The sequence below is a fragment of the Anolis carolinensis genome, unplaced genomic scaffold (genome assembly GCF_035594765.1).
Source record: "Anolis carolinensis isolate JA03-04 unplaced genomic scaffold, rAnoCar3.1.pri scaffold_19, whole genome shotgun sequence".
In the NCBI taxonomy this organism is placed as follows: Eukaryota; Metazoa; Chordata; class Lepidosauria; order Squamata; family Dactyloidae; genus Anolis; species Anolis carolinensis.
The window spans coordinates 1,349,557-1,373,262 of record NW_026943829.1 but is presented as its reverse complement, the minus strand read 5'-3'; the positions used below and the strand labels follow the sequence as shown (position 1 = coordinate 1,373,262).

At 43.0% G+C, this 23,706-nt stretch overlaps 1 protein-coding gene across 5 annotated transcripts in view; it reads left to right on the top strand.

The window, feature by feature from the left end:
- LOC134294713 (neurexin-2-like) overlaps window positions 1–22,203 on the top strand; it is a 114,937-nt gene extending 92,734 nt beyond the window's left edge. For 2 of the 5 annotated variants that reach the window (XM_062966334.1, XM_062966333.1), the window contains 2 exons: window positions 10,625–10,693; window positions 21,924–22,203. In XM_062966334.1, coding sequence (XP_062822404.1) covers window positions 10,625–10,693; window positions 21,924–22,000 — 146 coding nt within the window. In that variant the 3' untranslated portion in view covers window positions 22,001–22,203. Of the gene's footprint in view, window positions 1–10,624; window positions 11,515–13,227; window positions 17,190–21,923 lie in introns of those variants that run through there. The other 3 variants (XM_062966332.1, XM_062966331.1, XM_062966336.1) reach the window with 2 other exon arrangements.
- The last annotated feature ends 1,503 nt before the right edge of the window (window positions 22,204–23,706 follow it).

Below are 23,706 nucleotides of genomic sequence, written 5' to 3'. Positions count from 1 at the left end.
CCGAGGAGACTGTGCATCGTGGTGGGATATTTAGTGCTCTGTCCAGGAGGTGCCAGGTTTCTGTAGGATTGGACTGTAAATTGCCATGGCCCTTGGTCTTCCATAAAGTCCTACAATGCCAGCTTCTGCCATTCATCTCTTGCCATCACTCAGTTCATTATCTTTACAGATGGCGAGGTTTAGAGCTTGGGCATATGGTGTATCACACCCAGCCATGTTTCTAACATCAGGATGAAGTGGCCATCGTGTTCCAGAAATGTTCACAATAATGCTTAGGAAAATCCTCCTCCACCTCCAATTATTTCCAAATTGTCCAGCCAATATTTGTAATTGGTATCCGGAGTCGTAGGAGAGTGTTTCAAGGAACAGATGGCTCGAGCTTGGGAAATCATGATTTTGGACCACTGATCTATCATGGCCAATGGGATTGTTGATAGACAATGTCAAGTTCTAGGTTGCCCTCCAGGCCTGATGCCACCTAGGACCACAGCAACACACAAGAATCCAGAGTATAAGTAAAGAGTTGACTGTAAAAATACATAAAATATGTGAAAAAGCAGGAAATAAGAAAGAAGAGGAATACAGCAGAGTCTCACTTATCCAAGATAAACAGGCCGGCAGAACATTGGATAAGCAAAAATCTTGGATAATAAGGAGGGATTAAGAAAAAAGCCTATCTATATATATAAAAGAGTGATGGCATCACTGCGACCCACAAAACAACAAAACTACAGGCCCCCCAACCTCGAAATTTGACAGCACAACCCCTCATCCACTCCTCTAGGTTGATACAACAAAAAGCAAAGAAAAATAAAGTCCTAATTAGAGGGAGAGAAATAATTGTTTTTATCCAATTGCTGCCACTTAGAAGGCTCTAAGCTCTGCCCACTTGGTCTCCTAGCAACCCACTCAGCCCAGTGTTAATAAAAGAATAAAAAATAAAATAAATACAAATAATACAATAAAAACACTAAAAAAATTAAATACTATAATAACAAAATAACTAAAAATAATACTACAAAATAATAAAATATAATAAATAAAAAAGATAAGTTACAATAAAATTAATTTTAAAAAGTACAAATAACGTCAAATAAAAATTCCACAACAACTTTTAACCAATACCACCACCACTTTGCCACAGCAACGCATAGCCGAGCACAGCTAGTACAATATAAAATTAGAACACTGGATAAGCGAAAATCTTGGATAGTAAGGAGGGATTAAGAAAAAAGCCTATTAAACATAAAATTAGAACATTGGATAAGCGAAAATCTTGGATAGTAAGGAGGGATTAAGAAAAAAATCCTATTAAACATAAAATTAGAACATTGGATAAGCGAAAATCTTGGATAATAAGGAGAGATTAAGAAAAAAGCCTATTAAAATTAGAACATTGGATAAGCGAAAATCTTGGATAATAAGGAGGGATTAAGAAAAAAGCCTATTAAACATAAGATTAGAACATTGGATAAGCGAAAATCTTGGATAATAAGGAGGGATTAAGAAAAAAGCCTATTAAACATCAAATTAGAACATTGGATAAGCGAAAATCTCGGATAATAAGGAGGGATTAAGAAAAAAGCCTATTAAATATAAAATTAGAACATTGGATAAGCGAAAATCTTGGATAATAAGGAGGGATTAAGAAAAAAGCCTATTAAACATCAAATTACATTATGATTTTACAAATTAAGCACCAAGACATCATGTTTTACAAGAAATGGACAGAAAAAACAGTTCAATACACAGTAATGTTATGTAGTAATTACTGTATTTACAAATTTAGCACCAAAACATTGCAACATTGACTACAAAAGCAATGACTACTAAAAGGCAGACTGCCTTGGATAACACAGAACCTTGGATAAGTGAGACTCTACTGTAATACAAAACAGGTTCAGCAATAGGTGATAATCTTACAGGATTCCAAATGTCTCATGAAAATCCAAAGGTCACACAGTCCAGGAATAGTCAAAAATCACAAGTAGAGCATAAATTCATAAGCAAAAGATATCCTTAGGAAAAAAAACTTAGCAAGAATCACAAAGCAAGAATATAAACAACCTTCCAAGATATTTGAATCCCATGAGCAGGACACAAGAACTCAGGCCTAGGTTCTCCCTCGAACACCAATGTTGCCTGAACTAATTTAAAGGTAAACAACTGGCCGTTAATAAGCAGTCATGAAGTCATGGTGTTTCCCATGAACTTTATCTATTTCCCACGTAAACATGCTGACCTTAGGAATTGATTCTCTGTCCTGATGTGCAAACAGAGATCCTGGTTTATCTCCATACCACCAGGTACTTTCCCTTGAGTTTTCTGTTTCACTTCATTCTTCTTCTCTCCTCCCCTTATCTAATGATGTTGTTTCTGGCTCCTGTGACTGACCTTGGAGCTCAGCACGGTCTGAGTCAATTTCATTCCCTTGGTCTGTATCACTTTGAACCCCAGGAAATCCCACAATCCCTTCTGAGTCTTCAGTGAACCCATCATCCCCTGGCTGCTGAACTACAACAGTCTATTCCAGGGGTCCCCAAACTAAGGCCCGTGGGCCGGATGTGGCCCTGCAAGGTCATTGACTTGGCCCCTGTCCTAAACTTTAGACTTAAGGTTGATCTAAGTCTACCTGGTCTTTGGAGGTCTCTTTGCTTACTTATGGCCTTATGAAATTGTCTAGATTGTCTTTGAAGATCTCTTTGCTTAGCTTCGACCTTATGAGATCGTCTAGATGGTCTTTGAAGGTCTCTTTGCTTAGCTACGGCCTTATGAGACCATCTAGATGGCTTTTGGAGGTCACTTTCCTTACCTATGGTCCTATGAGACTGTAGATGGCCTTTGAGGGTCCCTTTCCTTACCTATGGTTTTATGAGATTGTCTAGATGGCTTTTGGGGGCCCCTTTCCTTACCGATGGTCTTACAAAACCATCTAGATGGTCTTTGAGGTCCCTTTCCTTATCTATGGTCTTCTGATGCCCTTATGAGATCATCTAGATGGCCTTTGAGGGTCCCTTTCCTTACCTATGGTCTATTGAGACCATCTAGATGGCTTTTGGAGGTCACTTTCCTTACCTATGGTCCTATGAGACCATCTAGATAGTCTTTGAGGATCCCTTTCCTTATCTATAGTCTTATGAGACCATCTAGATGGCTTTTGGAGGTCACTTTCCTTACCTATGGTCCTATGAGACCATCTAGATAGTCTTTGAGGATCCCTTTCCTTATCTATAGTTTTATGAGACCATCTAGATGGCTTTTGGAGGTCACTGTCCTTACCTATGGTCCTATGAGACCGTCTAGATGGCCTTTGAGGGTCCCTTTCCTTACCTATGGTCTTATGAGACCATCTAGATGGTCTTTGGAGGTCTCTTTCCTTACCTATGGTCTAATGAGATCGTCTAGATCAGGGGTCCCCAAACTAAGGTCCTCCAGGGTCACTGACCTGGCCTCTGTCCTAAACTTTAGACTTAGGGTTGACCTAAGTCTGAAATGACTTGAAGGTACACAACAACAACAATCATAATTTTGGACTATTTCATCCTAATCCGGGCCCCCAACACTCTGAGGGACAGTGAATCGGCCCTCCACTTAAAATGTTTGAGGACCCCTGGTCTATGCAGTTCCTTCGTGGGATTTTCCATCTTTAAATTAGCACTTCAAATAGAGGAGGAGAACTTCCAACTTAAAGGCAGGCTGTGCAATGCAGGATGGCCAAATTATCAGCATTCATCAGAGATGGATAAAGTTACTATTTTGGGCTATATCTCTGAGAATCTCCCCGCTAGGCTGTGTTGCTTAGAAGATACCGAGAATTGCAGTATGAAAATGTTTCAGAGACAGTTGCTTTTTTGCCCAAAGTTCAAGACAGAGGACTTCTTTGTAGACTGGATCCAGCAGTTCCCTGTCTCGGTGTAAATCTATTGCCTATGTTCCTATTTCAATCAACCCATTCTTCAGAAGCAGGAGAACTGGAATCTGACACAATATTTTAGAACAATTTTTCTTCCACCCTCCCCTATCCCAAATTTAGGGTGTAGGCAGAGCCCTAATTTTGAGTTGGAGCAAAAAGCTGATACTTGAAGAAGACATTGACCCACCCTTGAGAGAGATGAGCCAGTTGTCTCACGTGAGATAAGGCAACCGCCTGCTTTTGCATTCAAATCAAAGCTGTAGTGATCTGAGCACTGAACTCTGGAATCCAGGGTTTGGATCCCCACTGCTGAATTATTCCCCTGCTATATTCCTGCAAACCTTGAAGTTTCCCCCCAGGGACCCACAGATGACTCAGCCTGTCTGCTCAAGTCATCCAAGGACACCCTTCTGTCTGTTCCAGACCCTCCAGGACAGGGTTGGAGGGGACGAACGAGAAGGACATTTCCTCCATTGTGTCACCCAGAAGGTATCAGTCCCCTAATAAAATGAAACAAAGCAGCAAGCGGTTATGCAAGAGGAGCAAAAGGCAACAGACTTTGCTTAAGTCTCAGATCCCAGATTTAATAATAATAATAATAATAATAATAATAATAATAATAATAATAATAATCTTTATTCTTATACCCTGCCTCCATCTCCCCGAAGGGACTCGGGGCGGCTTACATGGGGCAAAAGCCCGAGCAAATACAATAAGGAACACATCAAACAGCAAAAACCACGCGCAAATGAGAATAAACATGTTAAAAAAACAGCAAAAACATTAGTAAAGACATATTAAAATACAGCAATAAAATCATAAAAAACGAACTGGGCGAAAGTGCACTAAGTGTGTTTTGTAAACATGAGGCAGTTATTAAAATGTTTCAAAATAAAGAGCGAAACGTCAGGAGAGAATGCTTCTGGAACATACAGCCTGGAAAACTCATAGTAACCCAACAATAACATACCTCTCTCTATCCAGGTGTATGTTTTAATCAATGGGGTAAGATTTTGGATTACCCATTTTTAAAGCCTAGGTATCCATACATGTACGTAGATCGCAAACAAGATGTAGTTAAAGCAATGTAACTAATTAATAATTTCCAATTATAAACCAAACACAACAAAACGATAGTACAGCAAAAGTAATCAGAAGTGGACACAAGCCAGACACAGAAATGGGAAGCAAAGGATGTTTGCACAGGCATCCTTGATAGATAAGCATGTCATCCATCCCCAACCTGTTGTTGAACCTGGCTGCTATTGCTCTGTGGATAATTGCAGCTTACAGGTAGAAGGTGGGCAGAGTCAGAGCACCTGAAACCCAGAATTACTTGCCTGCAGCAGCCTCACGCTTGAGGAAGATTTCAGGGCCCGGGCAGCTTTTGTACTGTGCAAATATGTAGCTAGAACCTGGCTTGCTCATCAGGGATAACCTCACAGCAGTCCTTCCCCTTTTCAAGCTGGTTGTTCTGACAGGGTTTGATTATCACAGTAAAATAACAAATCTAATCATACCAATAATAATAGAGAAAAATTATAAATATACCATATATACTCGAGTGTAAGCTGACCCAAATATAAGCCAACCAAGACCTGCACCCGGGTATAAGCTGTTTTAATCAGAATTGGATTCTTCCCCAATGCTGTCAGTAAGTAAGTAAGTAAAAGTTTATTTGTATGCCGCCCTCTCTCCCAAAAGGGACTCAGGGCAGTTTCCAATATAAAATCAGCATAAAACATTGTACAATAAAACACTGAAAACACTATAAAACGCTATAAGAATTTTTTAAAAAACATAACAATTGACTAAAACAATCACATAAACAGAAGCAATATAATCACTCAAATAACACGTGGCTGGCATGACCGCAAGGAGCGTCAGCCTATATACCATATATACTTGAGTATAAGCTGACCCGAATATAAGCCTGCACCCAAGTATAAGCCGTTTTAATCAGAGTTGGATTCTTCCCCAATGCTGTCGGCATATATACCGTATATACTCAAGTATAAGCCGAGGCACCTAATTTGACCACAAAAAAACTGGGAAAACATTGACTCCAGTATAAGCCAAGGGTGGTAAATTTCAGAAATAAAAATAGATTCCAATTACCGTATATACTCGAGTATAAGCCGACCCGAATATAAGCCGAGGCACCTAATTTGACCACAAAAAAAGGGGAAAATATTGACTTCAGTATAAGCCGAGGGTGGGAAATTTCAGAAATAAAAATAGATTCCAATAACTGTATATACTCAAGTATAAGCTGATCCGAATATAAGCCCGCACCCGAGTATAAGCCGTTTTAATCAGAGTTGGATTCTTCCCCAATGCTGTCGGCATATATACCATATATACTCGAGTATAAGCTGACCTGAATATAAGCCGAGGCACCTAATTTTCCTACAAAAAAACTGGGAAAACATTGACTCCAGTATAAGCCGAGAGTGGTAAATTTCAGAAATAAAAATACAGTAGAGTCTCACTTAGTCAAGCTAAACAGGCCGGCAGAACCTTGGATAAGCGGATATCTTGGATAATAAGGAGGGATTAAGGAAAAGCCTATTAAACATCAAATTAGGTTATGATTTTACAAATTAAGCACCAAAACATCATGTAATAAAACAAATTTGACAGAAAAAGTAGTTCAATACGCAGTAATGCTATGTAGTAGTTACGGTATTTACGAATTTAGCACCAAAATATCACGATATATTGAAAACATTGACTACAAAAATGCCTTGGATAATCCAGTTTTGGTGCTTAATTTGTAAAATCATAACCTAATTTGATGTTTAATAGGCTTTTCCATAATTCCCCCTTATTATCCAAGATATTTGCTTATCCAAGGTTCTGCCAGCCCATTTAGCTTGGATAAGTGAGACGCTACTGTGTTAATAATATTAATAAAAATATAGTAAAATAAATGTAATAGCAGCAACAATAATAGAGAAAAATAATAAATGTACCATATATTCTTGAGTATAAGCTGACCCAAATATAAGCCATCCAGGACCCTCACCTGAGTATAAGCTGAGGGGGGCTTTTTCAGTCTTTAAAAAAGGGCTGAAAAACTAGGCTTATACTCGAGTATATACAGTATTTGCATGTGCATACACAAAGACAGGGAGAGAAAAATTGTGGACACTGAGATCAGAGGAAAACGAAACGCCAAAAAGTACAGGCAGTGACAATTACGGAAAAGCTTAAACATATGTAAAATACTCACCGCGACATGCGTCGATGCTTTACGTCCATTTTGGCTTTAAGGTAATTGTCACAGCCTGTACTTTTTGAACGTCACTCGTTTCATTCACTCCTCGCCATCTTCCCGAGGGCAGCCACTTAGGCATCACCAAAATGAGGCACGAAAGAGCACACAGATTTGCATTAAATCTGCCAATGGTAATTTTTTTATATATATAGATGCAAATTTGGATGTAAGAGTTACTATAATCCAAATAGGAATACAAGCTTTCTCGGCACAGTTGACTGCCTGGGACATGCATGGGTGAACTTCGGCCCTCCAGATGTTTTGGACTCCAACTCCCACCATTCCTAACAGCATTATCTGTATCAACTTGCCAACATTTAACTGAATTGTCCAATTCTTTCTGAAAAAGACACTGTGATATCCAGTATGCCCAAAACATCGGTTATTTTGCTGAACCAGATGTACTTTTAAATCTATAGAAATGTTTGGTACTGAGGCTGCGGCAATTTTCCACTGGTTGCTTCATACAGGACAATCTAACTCTTTAGTTCATTGAGTTCTAACTTCACCGAACAATACATATTCATAAACTATACTTTCTAATAATGGGGACAGTGGTCCTGCAAAGGTTGTGTCTAAAGCCTTGAGACCCTCTTGGGTTTATTTTATTTTTTGCGGTTAGGAAGTGAGGACAATGTTGCTGTTTAGGAGCATTTTTCCTCTAGGAATTTGGACCAAAAATTGATTTTTCCAATCTGGCAATGCCAGGCATACAGGGTCTCAAGATTCAGCAATGGGACTTACTTTCATTGTTTCCCATCATACAAGGGTTGAATGAAAAGTAATGCCTCCACCTTCGTAACTCCTCAACACATGGCAGTCCTGGTATGCGTCCAAATGACATATATTATTACAGTTCCCCGTACAAAGCTCGATTTGGCCGTACCCGGCAAAATGAAAAGGAGCAACAGCTCTAACACAAAAGTTATTCAAGTCTGGTATTGGTTCCAATGTATATAGGCTTCAGGGATACATAGTCAATGAAAATATCTTCCAAACAATTTAAACAGATGGTTGGTCGTGTTGCTGTATACTGGAATGAAGAAAATAATGATGGAGCACCGCTCTCAAAAAAGTCTTCGAAAATAAAGTCTAAATAAAGTCCCAAGTCTACAGGGGTCCCGGGTATTTTTGTACCCTGTTTCAGGGAGAAAATCCCCTTCTTCAGGAGTTGTTATACTCAGCAACAATGAATTTCTATATAGTGCCTAATTGCTTTCACTGAGTGACCCTGCTTGTGGTGATTTCAACTGCGAGTGTTTGTACGGGGAACTGTAATAATATATGTCATTTGGACACATTTTCTTTGTACATAGACTATCGTATGTTTGTATAGATACTTTACAAGTATTCTGGGATTTTGTATAGTAGTCCTGGTATGCGGCATCTAACTTGTGTGACCGACAAAGAGTTGGACGTCCTGTGACAGCAACCACCGAGTTTCACAAGCAAAAGGTTGGCAGATTGATTCAGGATGATCATCGTATCACTCAGAGAGAAATTTCAAGCATCATTGGCATTTCACAAGAACATGTGGGTCACATTATTGCTTTGCTTGGCTATCAGAAGATCCAACTCTTTGTTTGTCACATAAGTCAGGTGTTCCCACCTCAACATCTTTAAACTTACTTGCCCAACGACGCACAGGACTCACATCAACACAATCACCATAATCACCTTTCATTCTCTGATGAATCTCCTTTGGGGTGGCACCTTCTGCAGTCAAGAATTCAGTGACTGCACGTTGCTTAAGTCACATTGACCGACCGTCTGCACAGGGTTCCAGACTTTGCACTTTAACAACACAACCGTTCAATGCTAAGGCTTCCCTGTCTGCGCAGGGTTCCATACTTCGCACTTTAACAACACAACCGTTCAATGCTAAGGCTTCCCGCCAAATGGAACTGTAGAGGAGAGTCTACTAAATAAGCCAGGACCTGCCGCAGACCAGTACTGCCATCTGTTGAGGAGTTATGAAGGTGGAGGCATTACTTTTCATTCAACCCTCATCTTTAATGTGTATCCCATCCATATGGACAATATGATGGGGGGGACAGATGCAGAAGAGGGTCTTCTCAGCCATGGCATCCCACTTGTAGAATTCCTTACTTTTGCAGACCCTCCCTGCACCAGTGTTGCTACCTTATTTTTTTTTTGGTTTCTAGTCAACATGTGGTTTTTTTTATTATATGTCTTCACTAAGCCTAATTTCCTTTGAACCTTGTCCATGGTTGTTTTAAAACCCTTTTAAATCTCTTTCAATTACAGTAGAGTCTCACTTATCCAAGCTTCACTTATCCAAGGTTCTATATTATCCAACACGGTCTGCCTTTTAGTAGTCATTGTTTTTGTAGTCAATGTTGCAATGTTTTGGTGCTAAATTCGTAGATATAGTAATTACTACATAACATTACTGTGTATTGACTGCTTTTTCTGTCTATTTCTTGTCAAACATGATGTTTTGGTGCTTAATTTGTAAAATCATAATGTAATTTTATGTTTAATAGGCTTTTTTCTTAGTCTCTCCTTGTTATCCAAGATTTTTGCTTATCCAATGTTTAATAGGCTTTTTTCTTGATCCCTCCTTACTATCCAAGATTTTTGCTTATCCAATGTTTAATAGGCTTTTTTCTTGATCCCTCCTTATTATCCAAGATTTTTGCTTATCTGATGTTTAATAGGCTTTTTTCTTGATCCCTCCTTATTATCCAAGATTTTTGCTTATCCAATGTTTAATAGGCTTTCTTCTTGATCCCTCCTTATTATCCAAGATTTTTGCTTATCCAATGTTTAATAGGCTTTTTTCTTGATCCCTCCTTATTATCCAAGATTTTCGCTTATCCAATGTTCTGCCGGCCCGTTTATGTTGGATAAGTGAGACTCTACTGTACTTGGAATTTTTGATACGTTATGTCTAGATTTTAGTTCTGCCTTGTTGAAATCGTTTATGCCGTCTATAAACCTGTTTACAGGTTTGAAATCTCATGATAATAACTAGTAAATATTGCGGTTTGATTCGAATAGTTTCCAACATTTACTGGAAGTTTGTTTCCAACATTGATTTTTGGGGAATGCTTTGTGGGCAGGTTGCGGGTTTGGGGCAGGGTCAAGGGAGTGTTTACAACGGAAGCATTGTTCCCAAGCGGCCTTTTTGTACATGTTGTGCAATTGTTGTTGTTGTTATGGATGGAAGAAGGCAAACAAATTCTGCCAAATCAACCTGAGATATGTTCGCCTTGCTTTGGGTGTTCTTACTTATTAATACGTTTGCCATCTTGACCACACTCTGATGCCGCTCGTCTCTCAATTTTCATCTGTGAAATATTGGAGGGTATACTCTATGTGTGTGCATAGGGAGTGATATGATATATCTGGGGATAATGGTGGTTCTTCTGGAGTTATTCCCTAATGCTATATTTCTCCTTCTACAGGAGGGTCCCTACTCTACTCGGAAGGTGGGACAGGGAGAGGAACCAGCGAGGTGCACCAGACGTCGAAAGGTCAGTGTAAACCCACCACCATGTCTTTCAGGACATGCAAGATGCAAGGCCAATGTCTCCCATTGCTGGATTTATTTATTTATCATGTCAGAAGCAAATTGGGTGAACTTATAATGTATTTAAAAACACAAACAAAGTTAAAAACTTGGCATTATATTACGAGGGCTATCCAGAAAGTAGATTACGTTTTGGAATTAAAAATGAACAAAGTATAGGAGAAAACATTCACCATATGCAGTTGAAAGCCACACCTAAATACCACTTCTCAACATAGTTGCCATTCAAATCTAGGCACTTATGATAGCGATGAATTGGGCCGGGCTCTGGCGCAGGCTGGTGAGCAGCCTGCTGCAATAAATCACTCTGACCATGAGGTCATGAGTTCAAAGCCGCCCCGAGTCCCCATTGGGGAGATGGTGGCGGGGTATAAATAAAGTTTTATTATTTTATTATTATTATTAAGGCCAGCCCGTGAAGGGGTGAGCACCCGTCAATTAAAAAAAAAAGCCCCTGCTCGTTGCTGACCTAGCAACCCGAAAGATAGTTGCATCTATCAAGTAGGAAATAAGGTACCACATATAAAGTTTATAAAGGAGCCCTGATGGCAAAGTGTGTTAAAGCACTGAGCTGCTGAACTTGCAGACCGAAAGGTCCCAGGTTCAAATCCCAGGAGCGGAGTGAGCGCTCGCTATTAGCTCCAGCTTCTGCCAACCTTGCAGTTCAAAAACATGCCAATGTGAGTAGATCAATAGGTACGGCTCCGGCGGGAAGGTAATGGTGCTCCATGCAGTCATGCCAGTGGCCACATGACCTTGGAGGTGTCTGCGAACAACACTGGCTCTTCGACTTAGAAATGGAGATGAGCACCAACCCCCAGAGTTGGTCACGACTGGACTTAATGTCAGGGGAAATCTTTACCTTATAAAGTGGGGAGGCAAATTTAACTAATTTACAATGTTGGAATGAGGAAGTGCCGTCACAGTGGATGATGAATCAGCTGCTCTCCAGTGTGGCCAGAATCGAACATCCCCTCAGGAGAAGGTTAAATTGCCTCTGCATCTGTCTCTGTCTCGGTTCTATGTGTTATATGGGCATTGAATGTTTGCTCTATATGTATATCATGTGATCCGCCCCTGAGTCCCCTTCGGGGTGAGAAGGGCGGAATATAAATGCTGCAAATAAATAAATAAATAAATAAATAAATAAATAAATAAATAAATGGGCTTGGCAACTCCTTCCCCACCAAACTCTGCCGCTTGCGTTCTCAACCAGCCGGTCACCCCTCTCCACAGCTGCGCATCATCACCAAAACGCTGCATTGAGGACGCAAGCGGCAGAGTTTTGTGGGGAAGGAGTTGCCAAGCTCATTCATCGCTATGAGAAGTGCCTAGATTTGAATGGCGACTATGTTGAGAAGTGGTATTTGGCTGTGGCTTTCAACTGCATACGGTAAATGTTTTCTCCTATACTTTGTTCATTTTTAATTCCAAAACGTAATCTACTTTCTGGATAACCCTCGTAGATTTCCTTTGACCACTTGGAGTGCCTCTGATGTTGCCGTGAGAAGGTCCTCCATTGTGTATGTGGCAGGGCTCAGGTTGCATTGTCGTACCTTGTCTGTGGTTTGCTCTTCTCCACACTCGCATGTCATGGACTCCACTTTGTAGCCCCATTTCTGAAGATTGGCTCTGTATCTCGTGGTGCCAGAGCGCAGCCTGATCAGTGCCTTCCAAATCACCCAATCCTCTGTGTGCCCAAGAGAGCGTCTCCCATCTGGTATCAGCTACTGATTGAGATTCCGGGTTTTCACCTGCCACATTTGGACTCTTGCTTGCTGTGGTGTTCCTGCGAGTATCTCTGTAGATCTTAGGAAGCTGTTTCTTGCTTTAAGGCGTTGGTTTGCTCGCTGATATCTGAACAGAGGATGGACCGGAGATGTCAATACCTTGGTCCTTTCATTGCTGGCTGCTATTTCCTAACGGATATCGGATGGTACAATACGGGCTAAAAAGTATAATTTTTCCATGGGTGTAGGATGTAGACATCTTGTGAAAATGTGTCATGTCTCATTAAGAGCCACATAAACTGTTTTAACGTGGTGAGATGTATTCCACACTGGGCATGTGTATTCAGCAGCAGAGTAGCAAAGCTGTGTCGGGTTGTGATCCCAGGTTGTGCCAAACAGCTTTCGTCCAATATTATTTCTAGCACCCACTTTTTGCTTGATATTCAAGCAGTGGTTCTTATAAGTCAGAGTGATTTCCAAGTATTTTGTTGTGCTGCAATGCTCCAGGAGGATTCTTTCCCAGGTCATGCTCAAGGCTTGAGATGCTTGTTGGTTCTTAAGGTGAAAAGTATGTGTCTGCAGTTTAGATCGATTAGGAATGAGCTGGTTTTCCCTGTAATAGGCAGTAATCTTTGGGGTTCAATTTACAGCCCAAAAAGCTCACAACAACATTTATAAGGGTTATTCTTATGTTCTTCCAAGAGAGAGGGGGAAACAAAGCCTTAACTCTCTGCTATCCTTTTGATAGGCAAAACAAAAGCCTAACAGCACAGCAAGAACTTCAGAGAGGCAAGAATCCAAAAGGACCTTTATGATTGACACAGGAATGTTGAAACAGCGAGCTTTAGGCAGTAAGAGCACCTAAAGCTCCGGAGAGCTTCTGTTCAACCATTTCAAGTTTGAGCAGTGATGGCATGATCGTCAGCATAGAAGGAAATCTCTGTCCCTTCTGGCAGTGGTTGATCATTTGTATAAATGTTAAACATGGATTGCTAGATTATCATTCATAAATCAACACTATGAGACCATTTCCTCCACTTAACTTCAGTGTTTGTGTGCATAGGTGATATTGTGTTTGTACGTTCGTGAAACAATGTCCTTTTTCACCAGCCCTTGGCTTTCAAGAAGCGCACACTTTCTCTCTTTCTCTCACATTCACAACCCAGCCGTGTGAAGCGTGAAAAATCCCAGCCTTAATATTTAATTACAACGCGAGCAATTAATACATTCTGTCCAGGGAGGGTGAGGGGAGACTCAAAGGGATCGTTAACATTAATGATGCATTCAGAACAAATAAGATGCCATTAATATACGGAGGCCCATGGATGTACTGAAGGGAAAAAAGAGTAAGAAAAGGGCAGCTTGTACTCTCAATTTTAAAATGTGTGCATGTATCCACAGGCTGGGCAAATACCTCAAGTAAGATTCCCAAGTCAGGCCAGAGTATGGCCCAACTTCATTCCCCAACTGGCCAAAAATGTCCATAAATCAGGTCAATCAAACTTGCAATGTGATCATCTCTCTTCTTGGGCTGAACATACCAATTGTCTTTATCATGGGATCAGACACGGGTCGAATGAAAAGTAATGCCTCCACCTTCGTTACTTGGGTTAGGATGGGAATATTTTAATAAATCAAATGCAGAAATAATCCTTTAATTACCACTATTCACTTTTCCACATCATCACCAGACAATTGGAAACATTTCTGCCAACAATGAATATGTTTTCTGAAGCCGTCACGGAAGAAGTCGACACTCTGTTTCTGCAACCGGCATCTCACAGGACCCATCGTGCACAGATCTTCCGATAGCCAAGCAAAGCAATAATGTGACCCACACGTTCTTGTGAAATGCCGATTATGCTTGAAATTTCTCAACAACGATCATCCTGAATCAATCTGTCGACCTTTTGCTTGTGAAACTTGGTGGTTGCTGTCACAGGACGTCCAACTCTGCCACGGAAGGCAGATGTTCTCACCTCAACATCTTTAAACTTATTCGCCCAATGACTGCTTTTGACACAATAAATAAATAAACTGCAATTGCGGAGAGGTGTTTGAGAGATCTTCCCCCTTCCCAACTTGGATGCTTTTGGATGCAAAAACACCTTCAAATCTGTATAGATGAAGGGAAGCGAGTCTCTTCCAGACTGCAAAATATCCTGAGCCAACCCCCTAGGGCTTTAGGCTGGCGGGGAGATATCGTTTTGTTCTTTATCGGTATAGGTCTTAATTCTGTTTTCAATCTGTGTTGTATGTTTTAATTGGATTTGGTTTTGTTTGATTTGACCAAATCAACAAATCAAGTTTTTCTTTCCTTTCAGTTCTGGCTTGCCTTTGGGGGCTGAGGGACAAGCTGAAGCCTTTCTGATTAAGGAGGCTTTCAAGGCCCCTTGTTGAGGTCAGCGGGTTGCTAAACCAGTGCTAATGATGCTTTTATAGGCGGCTGAAGTGGGTTAGCCAGGCAACACTCAACCTCAACAAGGAGAGGGCGGGAGGTGTAAAAGCCATTGTAAAACGCCACAAAATATGCATGCACACACATGCACCACTTGACTTCATTCCGACATTGCAGGCAAGACCATGCACCGCATCTACGAGGGTTGAATGAAAAGTAATGCCTCCACCTTCGTAATTCCTCAACAGATAACAGTCCTGGAATGTGGCAGGTACTGGCTTGTTCAGTAGACTCTCCTCTACAGTTCCATTTGGTCGGAAGCCTCAGCATTGACTGGTTGTGTTGTTAAAGTGCGAAGTATGGAACCTTGCGCAGATGGTCGGTCAATGTGACTTAAGCAACATGCAGTCACTGAATTCTTGACAGCAGAAGGTGTCACTCCAAAGGAGATTCATCAGAAATTCAAGCTGTTTGGGGTAATTGTGTTGATGTGAGTCCTGTGCGTCATTGGGCGAGTAAGTTTAAGGATGTTGAGGTGGGAACATTGTTACCAGGTGAGTGTGCAGCGGAATCAGCAGAGTCCAGTTAACACCATGTGCAAAAGACTCAGACCAGGCAGAGGAATTGAAAGAACAAAAGGAAAAACTTTACTTGTTGAGTTGAAGTCAAATAAACAGTTCAGCAATCATACAATGTCCATGTAGTTGCATAAGATCAATAACCAATCAATCAGCATTCAATATATATACAGCATAGCATATTTAAATCAGCTACTTGACCGTAGCCAGAGAGCCTGTCTATTTTCTGTGCTCTCCCACCAAGCTCAAATTCCAACTGACAAACCAACTGACAAACCAAGCCATCTGCCATCAAACCGATACATTGTTTTAGGCGTGGCTTTGCCTCTGCAAAGCTGAGCTCTTTTGCAGAGATTTCCTGCAAACATCTTTTGCAAGGATTTCTTTACACACACACATAGCAATTTGGGGCAATAAATATCTGACTTGCATGACAAACAAAGAGTTGGATGTCCTGTGACAGCAACCATAGAGTTTCACAAGCAAAAGTTGACAGATTGATTCAGGATGATCGTCATATCACTTAGAGAGAAATTTCAAGCATAATGGGCATTTCACAAGAACGTGTGGGTCACATTATTTCTTTTTCTTGGCTATTGGAAGATCTGTGCACAATGGGGACTGTGGGACGCTGGTTGCGGAAACAGAGTGTCAACTTCTTCTGTGACGACTTCAGAAAACGTGTTCATCGTTGGCAGAAATATATCCAATTGTCTGGTCATGATATGGAAAAGTGAATAGTGGTAGTTAAAGAGCACATTCTAAGGATTATTTCTGTGTTTCATTTATTAAAATACTAGCTGTGCCCAGCTACGCATTGCTGTGGCTAAGTTTGGTGGTATGGAAAATAAGGTTGTGAGGAATTGGTGGTAGTTAGTATATGTGCTGTCCTAAAGCATGTAAATTTACAATATTTCTTGTTATTCCTTGTTTTGTCTGCTGGGGGCAAGTAGGAATGCTGCAATTAGGCAAAATGATTTGAATGTAATGACCTTTAAGCTTCAAAGCCTGGCTGCTTCCTCCCTGGGGGAATCTTTTGTTGGGAGGTATTAGCTGGCCCTGATTGTTTTATGCCTGAAATTTTCCTGTTGTCAGAGTGTCGTTCACACTGAACACAGTTCAAAGCATCCCCATTACCCTTTACTGTAAGCCCTCCCCCCGTTGTTATTATTATTAGAGAGGCTCGCGTGCTGCGTCCTGCGCCACGCATGCGCATATGGCCTTTTGGTGTTTTTTGTCTCTTTTAGGCGATGTATGTGAGTAATAGTTTTGATCGTGTTGTCGGAACCTAGCCACAAGAACCGTGGGTTGTGTTGCCAAGTTTCGTGTTTCTGGGTGGTTTAGTTTCGTTGTCTACTTTTAGGTAAAAATTCCATTACATTTTTATATTTATAGAAGATTCCCATCCAAACCCAAGTAACGAAGGTGGAGGCATTACTTTTCATTCAACCCTCGCAGATCCTCATACGTCTTTTGTGTCAGAACCCTGCTACTAGAGCCTGGATGTGGCTCTGAGTTTCAGGGTCACTGACATTGATAAGACACCTGCGGCTCAGGACTTGGAGAAGAAACGGCTGCTGGACTTGGCGGGGAATTTGCGCGGGGTTTTACTGAGCGGGAAGAGACTGTTCAAATGAGGGGGAGGGTATATAAAGGAGGGTTGGCCGTAGTATCCCATTCTTGGCTTTTCTGATGTTCATGTTTCCTACAGTAAAAGTTCCTGGTGATACCACAGAGAGTCTTGTGTGTTCATTCAGGAGCGGCTGTGGTGAGCTGACACTAAGCCAAGAATACGGACACCATCCCGCTGTAGCGGTGAGGTGTAACATGCAAGTGGAGGATGAAGAGCTCTTGGGCGCAGGAGGAGGAAGGTCGGAAAGGGCCACTCCCGAGCCGGACGCTGAGTTCCACCAGCTGGCGGCCCTGGCGTCATCCACCGCTTATGCCCAGCCAAATGGGGTAACCCAGAGGCGCGGAGTGGTGCGGGGAGATAGCACCGGAGGAGAGGAAGGTTCACCTTCCCCAGGCCCGCAAAAGATGGTGTTTCTGGAGGAGAGGATGTCGGCGATGGAAACCACCCTGGCAGTGATGTCGAGGGCGATGGAGCGCCTGGCGGTTTTGGCGGAGCCGGAGCGAGGAAGGGAACTTCGGGCTAGCTCAATGTGGGACGTGAGCATGGGAAGCAGCCAGGGCTTTGCAGACCTCCCAGCACCGAAGGGAAGGGAAATGCGAAAGGAGCCCGGTGCCCGGCCCAAGATCCAAACGAGCCTGACGCGGGTGGAGGAGAGTGACGACGAAGGGGAAAAACCTCCGAGAATCCCGGCTACGCTCCCAGCTGAGACCCTGGTGCCCCTGGCGGATGCCGGGCGTGGCACAGGGCCAAGAGAAGCAGCAGCGGGGCCCACTGGTCCGCAAGGGGGCTTGCGACGGGCGGAGAATTGGGGATTGCCACCACAGGGACCCCTACCGAGACGAGAGGAACTAAGGATCGAGTTTGGGGGAGAGTCCTCTGAACTGGATTTTTTCCTGACCACGGTGAGGGGCTATATGGAGGACAATGCTCACACTTTTAGAACGGAATCCAGCCGGGTACGGGCCATTGGTGCAGTGTTGAAGAGGGGAGCGGCCAGCTGGTACGTTCAACTGCACGCGCGGCGCGACCCATGTCTGGGGTCACTCCGACGATTTATGGGGGCCCTGGAGACCCGTTTCCGAGATCCACTGGAGCAGATCCGGGCGAGGGAGAAGTTGAAGACCGTCTCCCAGGGGCAGAGGTCGGTATCTGAGTATGCGGAGGAGTTCCAATGCCTCGCTGAAAAGGTGCCGGAATGGTCTGCAGTGACAAAGATAGAACTCTTCAAAGAGGGGCTCAGGCGGGAGATCCTCTCCTGGGCGGTGCATCGTGATGAGCCTGACACACTGCGCGGATGGATTCAGCTGGCGGGGCGCATCGAGACATCGCTGGCCCAGGCGAGGAGGCACCGAGGAGGGCTACAGCAGCGGCCGCAGATGAAAGAGGGGAGCCGGAAGGAGGGATCAACCCCAGCCGGGAGGAGAACGGAGCCGACAGGGAACGTGAGCACCAGCAGGAGGGGCTGCTTCGTGTGCGGCCGTTTGGGCCACAGGGCTGCCGAGTGCTGGCAGAGAAAAGGGGAAGGCGGAGGCCCGCCCAAACCAAGAGCCGTGGCAGGGAAACGCGCCGAGGAAGAACCACCGATGAGGCACCACTCGGGGGGGTTGGTAAGTCAGGACAAAGCCATGATAGTGGTCCCCATTCAGCTTGAAAGTGGCAGCAAACAAGCAACCTGCAAAGCATTTGTGGATTGTGGATGTTCCAGGAACATCATCTCCCCTGAATTAGCCGAGGGATTGGGATGCGAAAGAACAAACCTAGAATCCCCAATAGCTTTTTCGCAGTTGGACGGATCCACAGCATCGGGATCATTAGCTAAGTACAGTGCCGAAGATGTAAAGTGTAAGATAGGGAGTTGGGAAGGAAAGGTGTCATTTGTGATATCACAAATAGCCAGCTATAATGTTATACTAGGCATGCCATGGCTGGGGCAGGCCAACCCGCAAATCAACTGGGAGGATAAGAGCATGATCTTCAGGATGAGTTTGGAAGAAGGGAGCCAGGAAGTGGAGAGGGAGCCGGGGAAAAGGGGGGAGGAAGACTCTATCAGGATAGCAGAACTGGCAGATAAATTACCCCCAGAGTATCGGGATTTTGTGGACGTATTTGATGAGAAGGAAGCAGACAGCTTCCCACCGAAGCGGAGAGTTGAAGTGAAGATAGAGCTAGTCCCAGGAGCAGAGCTTCCCAAGGCAAAAATATACCCAATGTCGGCTAGGGAAAAGGAGGAACTGAGAAAATACATTGATAAAAACCTAGCGAGGGGTTTCATAGAGCCTTCAAATTCCCCTTTAGGGGCGCCTGTGTTGTTCAGGCGGAAAAAGGACCAAACGCTGAGGCTCTGCATTGACTACAGGGGCCTGAATGCAATCAGTTCTGTAAATAAATACCCCCTACCCTTAGTGAAGGACTTGATCGCCCAGTTATCGGAGGGACAGATATTCACTAAATTGGACTTAATTGAAGCGTACCATAAATTGCAGATTAAACCAGAGGACAGGTGGAAGACGGCCTTCTCCTGTGCATTCGGATTATTCAATTATCGTGTGCTCCCTTTCGGTTTGTGCGGCGGAGGTGCCGCGTTCATGCAATTAATCAACGAAGTGTTGCATCCATTGTTGTACAAGGGAGTCTTTGTTTTTTTAGATGACATATTGTTAATATCTCGGACTAAGGAGCAACACATAGAACTAGTCAGGGAAGTCCTGCAAAAGTTGAGAGAAGCAAAACTGTATGCGAAGCTTGCCAAGTGCGAGTTCAATAAAGACCAGATAGACTTTCTGGGGTATAGGATTTCCTCCCAGGGAGTGGCGATGGACCCTGCGAAGGTAGAAGACGTGAGGGGGTGGGAAGCCCCCAAAACACGGAAGCAGCTGCAATCCTTCCTAGGGTTCGCAAACTTCTATAGAACATTTATCAAGGACTTTGCGCGCCTCACTTTGCCATTAACGGATTTGTTAAAGACTAAAGGCAGGGGAGAAACAGCCAAAGTGAAGGCCCCAGGGGCCAAACTGACCTGGACAATAGAATGCCAGGAAGCTTTCGAAGCCCTTAAAAAGCGTTTTACTGAGGAGCCTGTCCTACAGCACCCTGATATGTCTAAAGCCTTTGTATTACATTGCGATGCGTCAGACCGGGCATATGGGGCAGTTCTGCTACAGAAAGACGAGGGGGGGAACCTGAAGCCATGTGGCTATCTGTCAAAAAAGTTTAGCGATACAGAAAAAAACTGGCCTATTTGGGAGAGAGAAGCCTTAGCTATTCTAAAAGCACTAGAGTGCTGGAGACACTTTCTGGAAGGAAGTGGAAAACCGTTTGAGGTGTGGACTGATCATAGAAATTTACAGTATCTAAGGTCCCCTCGTAAACTATCGGCGAAGCAAATTAGATGGGCCCAATATTTCAGCCGTTTTGATTTCAGACTCAGATTCTTCCAGGGGAAACATAACATACTCGCTGACGCTCTCTCTCGGATGCCTCAGCACGGGGGAGGAATTCAGGAATCTGAAGGGAGCCTATTCCTAGATAAGCAATGGGGCCTGGCAGTACTAACTCGAGCACAAGCGGCCAAAGAAAACAAACGTACTGCCATTTCCACGGGGGGAGGAGAAATATGGGAGGAAGAGTTGAAGCGAGCGTATGGAATGGACAAATGGTTACAAACTAACAAAGAAAAGGGAGAATTGTGTGGGGATTTGGTGTTTGTAAATAAGAAATTGTATATCCCTGAATATTTAAGACGAGAAATGTTAAGGAAGTACCATGATAACAAAGGTGCGGGTCATCTAGGCCCCACCAGGACTATTAAACTGTTGGCCAAACAATGCTGGTGGCCCGGAATGAGGAAAGACGCCAGGGGGTACGTCACGCAGTGTGAATTATGTGCAGAGGGAAAAACACCACCGGGGAAGCCCCAGGGGCTATTGCAGAAGGTGGTGGAGCCCATGAGGCCATGGGAATGCGTAGCCATGGATTTTGTAGGCGAATTACCCCCCAGCAGAGGCCACAGATACATTTGGACAATATTGGACCTATTCTCAAAACAGGCACACTTTGTGGCCCTGCCAAAACTCCCTTCAGCTGAAAAACTTGCTGATTTGTATGTGAAGCATGTATATCGCCTACATGGGTGTCCCGACAAGATAATTAGTGACCGGGGAGTCCAATTTACTGCTAAATTTTGGGGAAAATTCTTACAGCTGTTAGGAGCAGAAAGGAACCTGAGCTCGGCCTTTCATCCCGCGACCAACGGGGGGGTCGAACGTACCCAACAGACACTGTGCCAATTCTTAAGGATGTACACCAATTATAGACAGGATGATTGGGCGGACCTTCTACCGTTTGCTGAGATGGCTTTTAACGGGGCCGTACATTCGGCCACAGGTCGTGCCCCATTCGAAATAGTATACGGACAGGAGGTGGCACCTTTCCCCAGGCTACCCGAGTGGAAGGAAGGGGAGGGCCAGACCGACGAGGAATGGCCGGCCAAAATCAAGCAAGGGTGGCAAACCGTGGTAGAGGCATTGCGGGAAACACAAAAGAAGTACAAGCTCTTTGCGGATCGTAGGCGCCGAGAGGGGGACAAATTGGGCGAAGGAGATCTGGTTTGGCTGAGCACAAAAAACCTAAAATTGGGATTCCCATCCAAGAAATTGGCTCCACGCTATATAGGACCATTCAGGGTAGCAAAAAGAATAAACGAAGTGACCTATGAGCTGAGGCTACCCAAGGACCTAGGAAAGGTACACCCGGTATTCCATTGCAGCCTGTTAAAAAAGTATAAAGGAACTCTGGACGGCGGAGAACAATAGTTGTGTTTAATTTTTTCCTTCCAGGACGAAGGGGAGGAGGACGCCATGTCAGAACCCTGCTACTAGAGCCTGGATGTGGCTCTGAGTTTCAGGGTCACTGACATTGATAAGACACCTGCGGCTCAGGACTTGGAGAAGAAACGGCTGCTGGACTTGGCGGGGAATTTGCGCGGGGTTTTACTGAGCGGGAAGAGACTGTTCAAATGAGGGGGAGGGTATATAAAGGAGGGTTGGCCGTAGTATCCCATTCTTGGCTTTTCTGATGTTCATGTTTCCTACAGTAAAAGTTTCTGGTGATATCACAGAGAGTCTTGTGTGTTCATTCAGGAGCGGCTGTGGTGAGCTGACACTCGAGTATAAGCCGACCCGAATATAAGCCACAAAAAAGTTTTGTTGTTTTGTGGATCGCCGTGATGCCATCACTCTTTTATATATATAGATCTATGTTTTGAGTTTACAACCTATGATGTGCACTTTGCTAATCTACTATTGCAACCTCACTGTTTTTAAATTCTATGTTTTTAATAAGTGTGTTTTTATTCTTTTTGGTTAATGTGCAAATATTACAATGGGTGCATGTTATTGTTTATTGATGTATTGAATATTGTTATTGTTTTGTATTTGATATTTCTGTGAGCCGCCCCGAGTCCCCTCTGGGGGAGATGGTGGCGAGATACAAATAAATGTATTATTATTATTATTATTACTATTATTATTATTATTATTATTAACCAGTTTTTACCACAAAAAAACTGGGAAAACATTGACTCCAGTATAAGCCGAGGGTGGTAAATTTCAGAAATAAAAATAGATACCAATAAAATTACATTAATTGAGGCATCAGTAGGTTAAATGTTTTTGAATATTTACATAAAGTTCAAATTTAAGATAAGACTGTCCAACTCTGATCAAATCATTATTCTCATCTTCTTCAGTGTAAATGTGCTTATGTATCCTTTTAATAATAATAGAGTAAAATAATACCTGAAATAATAGTAATAATAATAATAAATACAGGAAAATAATACATGTAATAATAGAGTAAAATAATAAATGCAATAATAGTAATAATAATAATTATAATAAGATCAGAGTGAAATAATAAATGTAATAATAATAATAATAGAGTAAAATAATAATAATAATAATAATAATAATAATAATAATAATAATAATAATAATAATTGTGCGGTTTTCTGGCATTGTGTATTTCTGCCGCTTCTGTGACTGTTCATTTGGGTTTTGATGATTCCGTAGCCCACTTGTCGATGGATGTCCAGAATCAGCAGCATCCACCGCGGTCCTTTTTATCCTGGGTGACGACCGAGCCAGTATAGACTTCGTTTGGGTTTGATTCTCCATAATGCTAATGGGTTAGGTGCTCTTGGTTGTGCTCCTCAGCTGAGGCCTCTCTGGCTTGGTTGGACCTGCCGGTAGTTACACTACCGCCAGCACAGCCCTCAGTCATCATGATTCATTGGAACTTATGCCTCAAGTACCACCTGCCAGCAGCAAAGAACTGGTGGGATCACAAACCTGCAAAAGTATTGGAAAATGAGCACGCAAAGATACTGTGGGACTTCCGAATCCAGACTGACAAAGTTCTGGAACACAACACACCAGACATCACAGTTGTGGAAAAGAACAAGGTTTGGATCATTGATGTTGCCATCCCAGGTGACAGTCGCATTGACGAAAAACAACAGGAAAAACTCAGCCGCTATCAGGACCTCAAGATTGAACTTCAAAGACTCTGGCAGAAACCAGTGCAGGTGGTCCCGGTGGTGATGGGCACACTGGGTGCCGT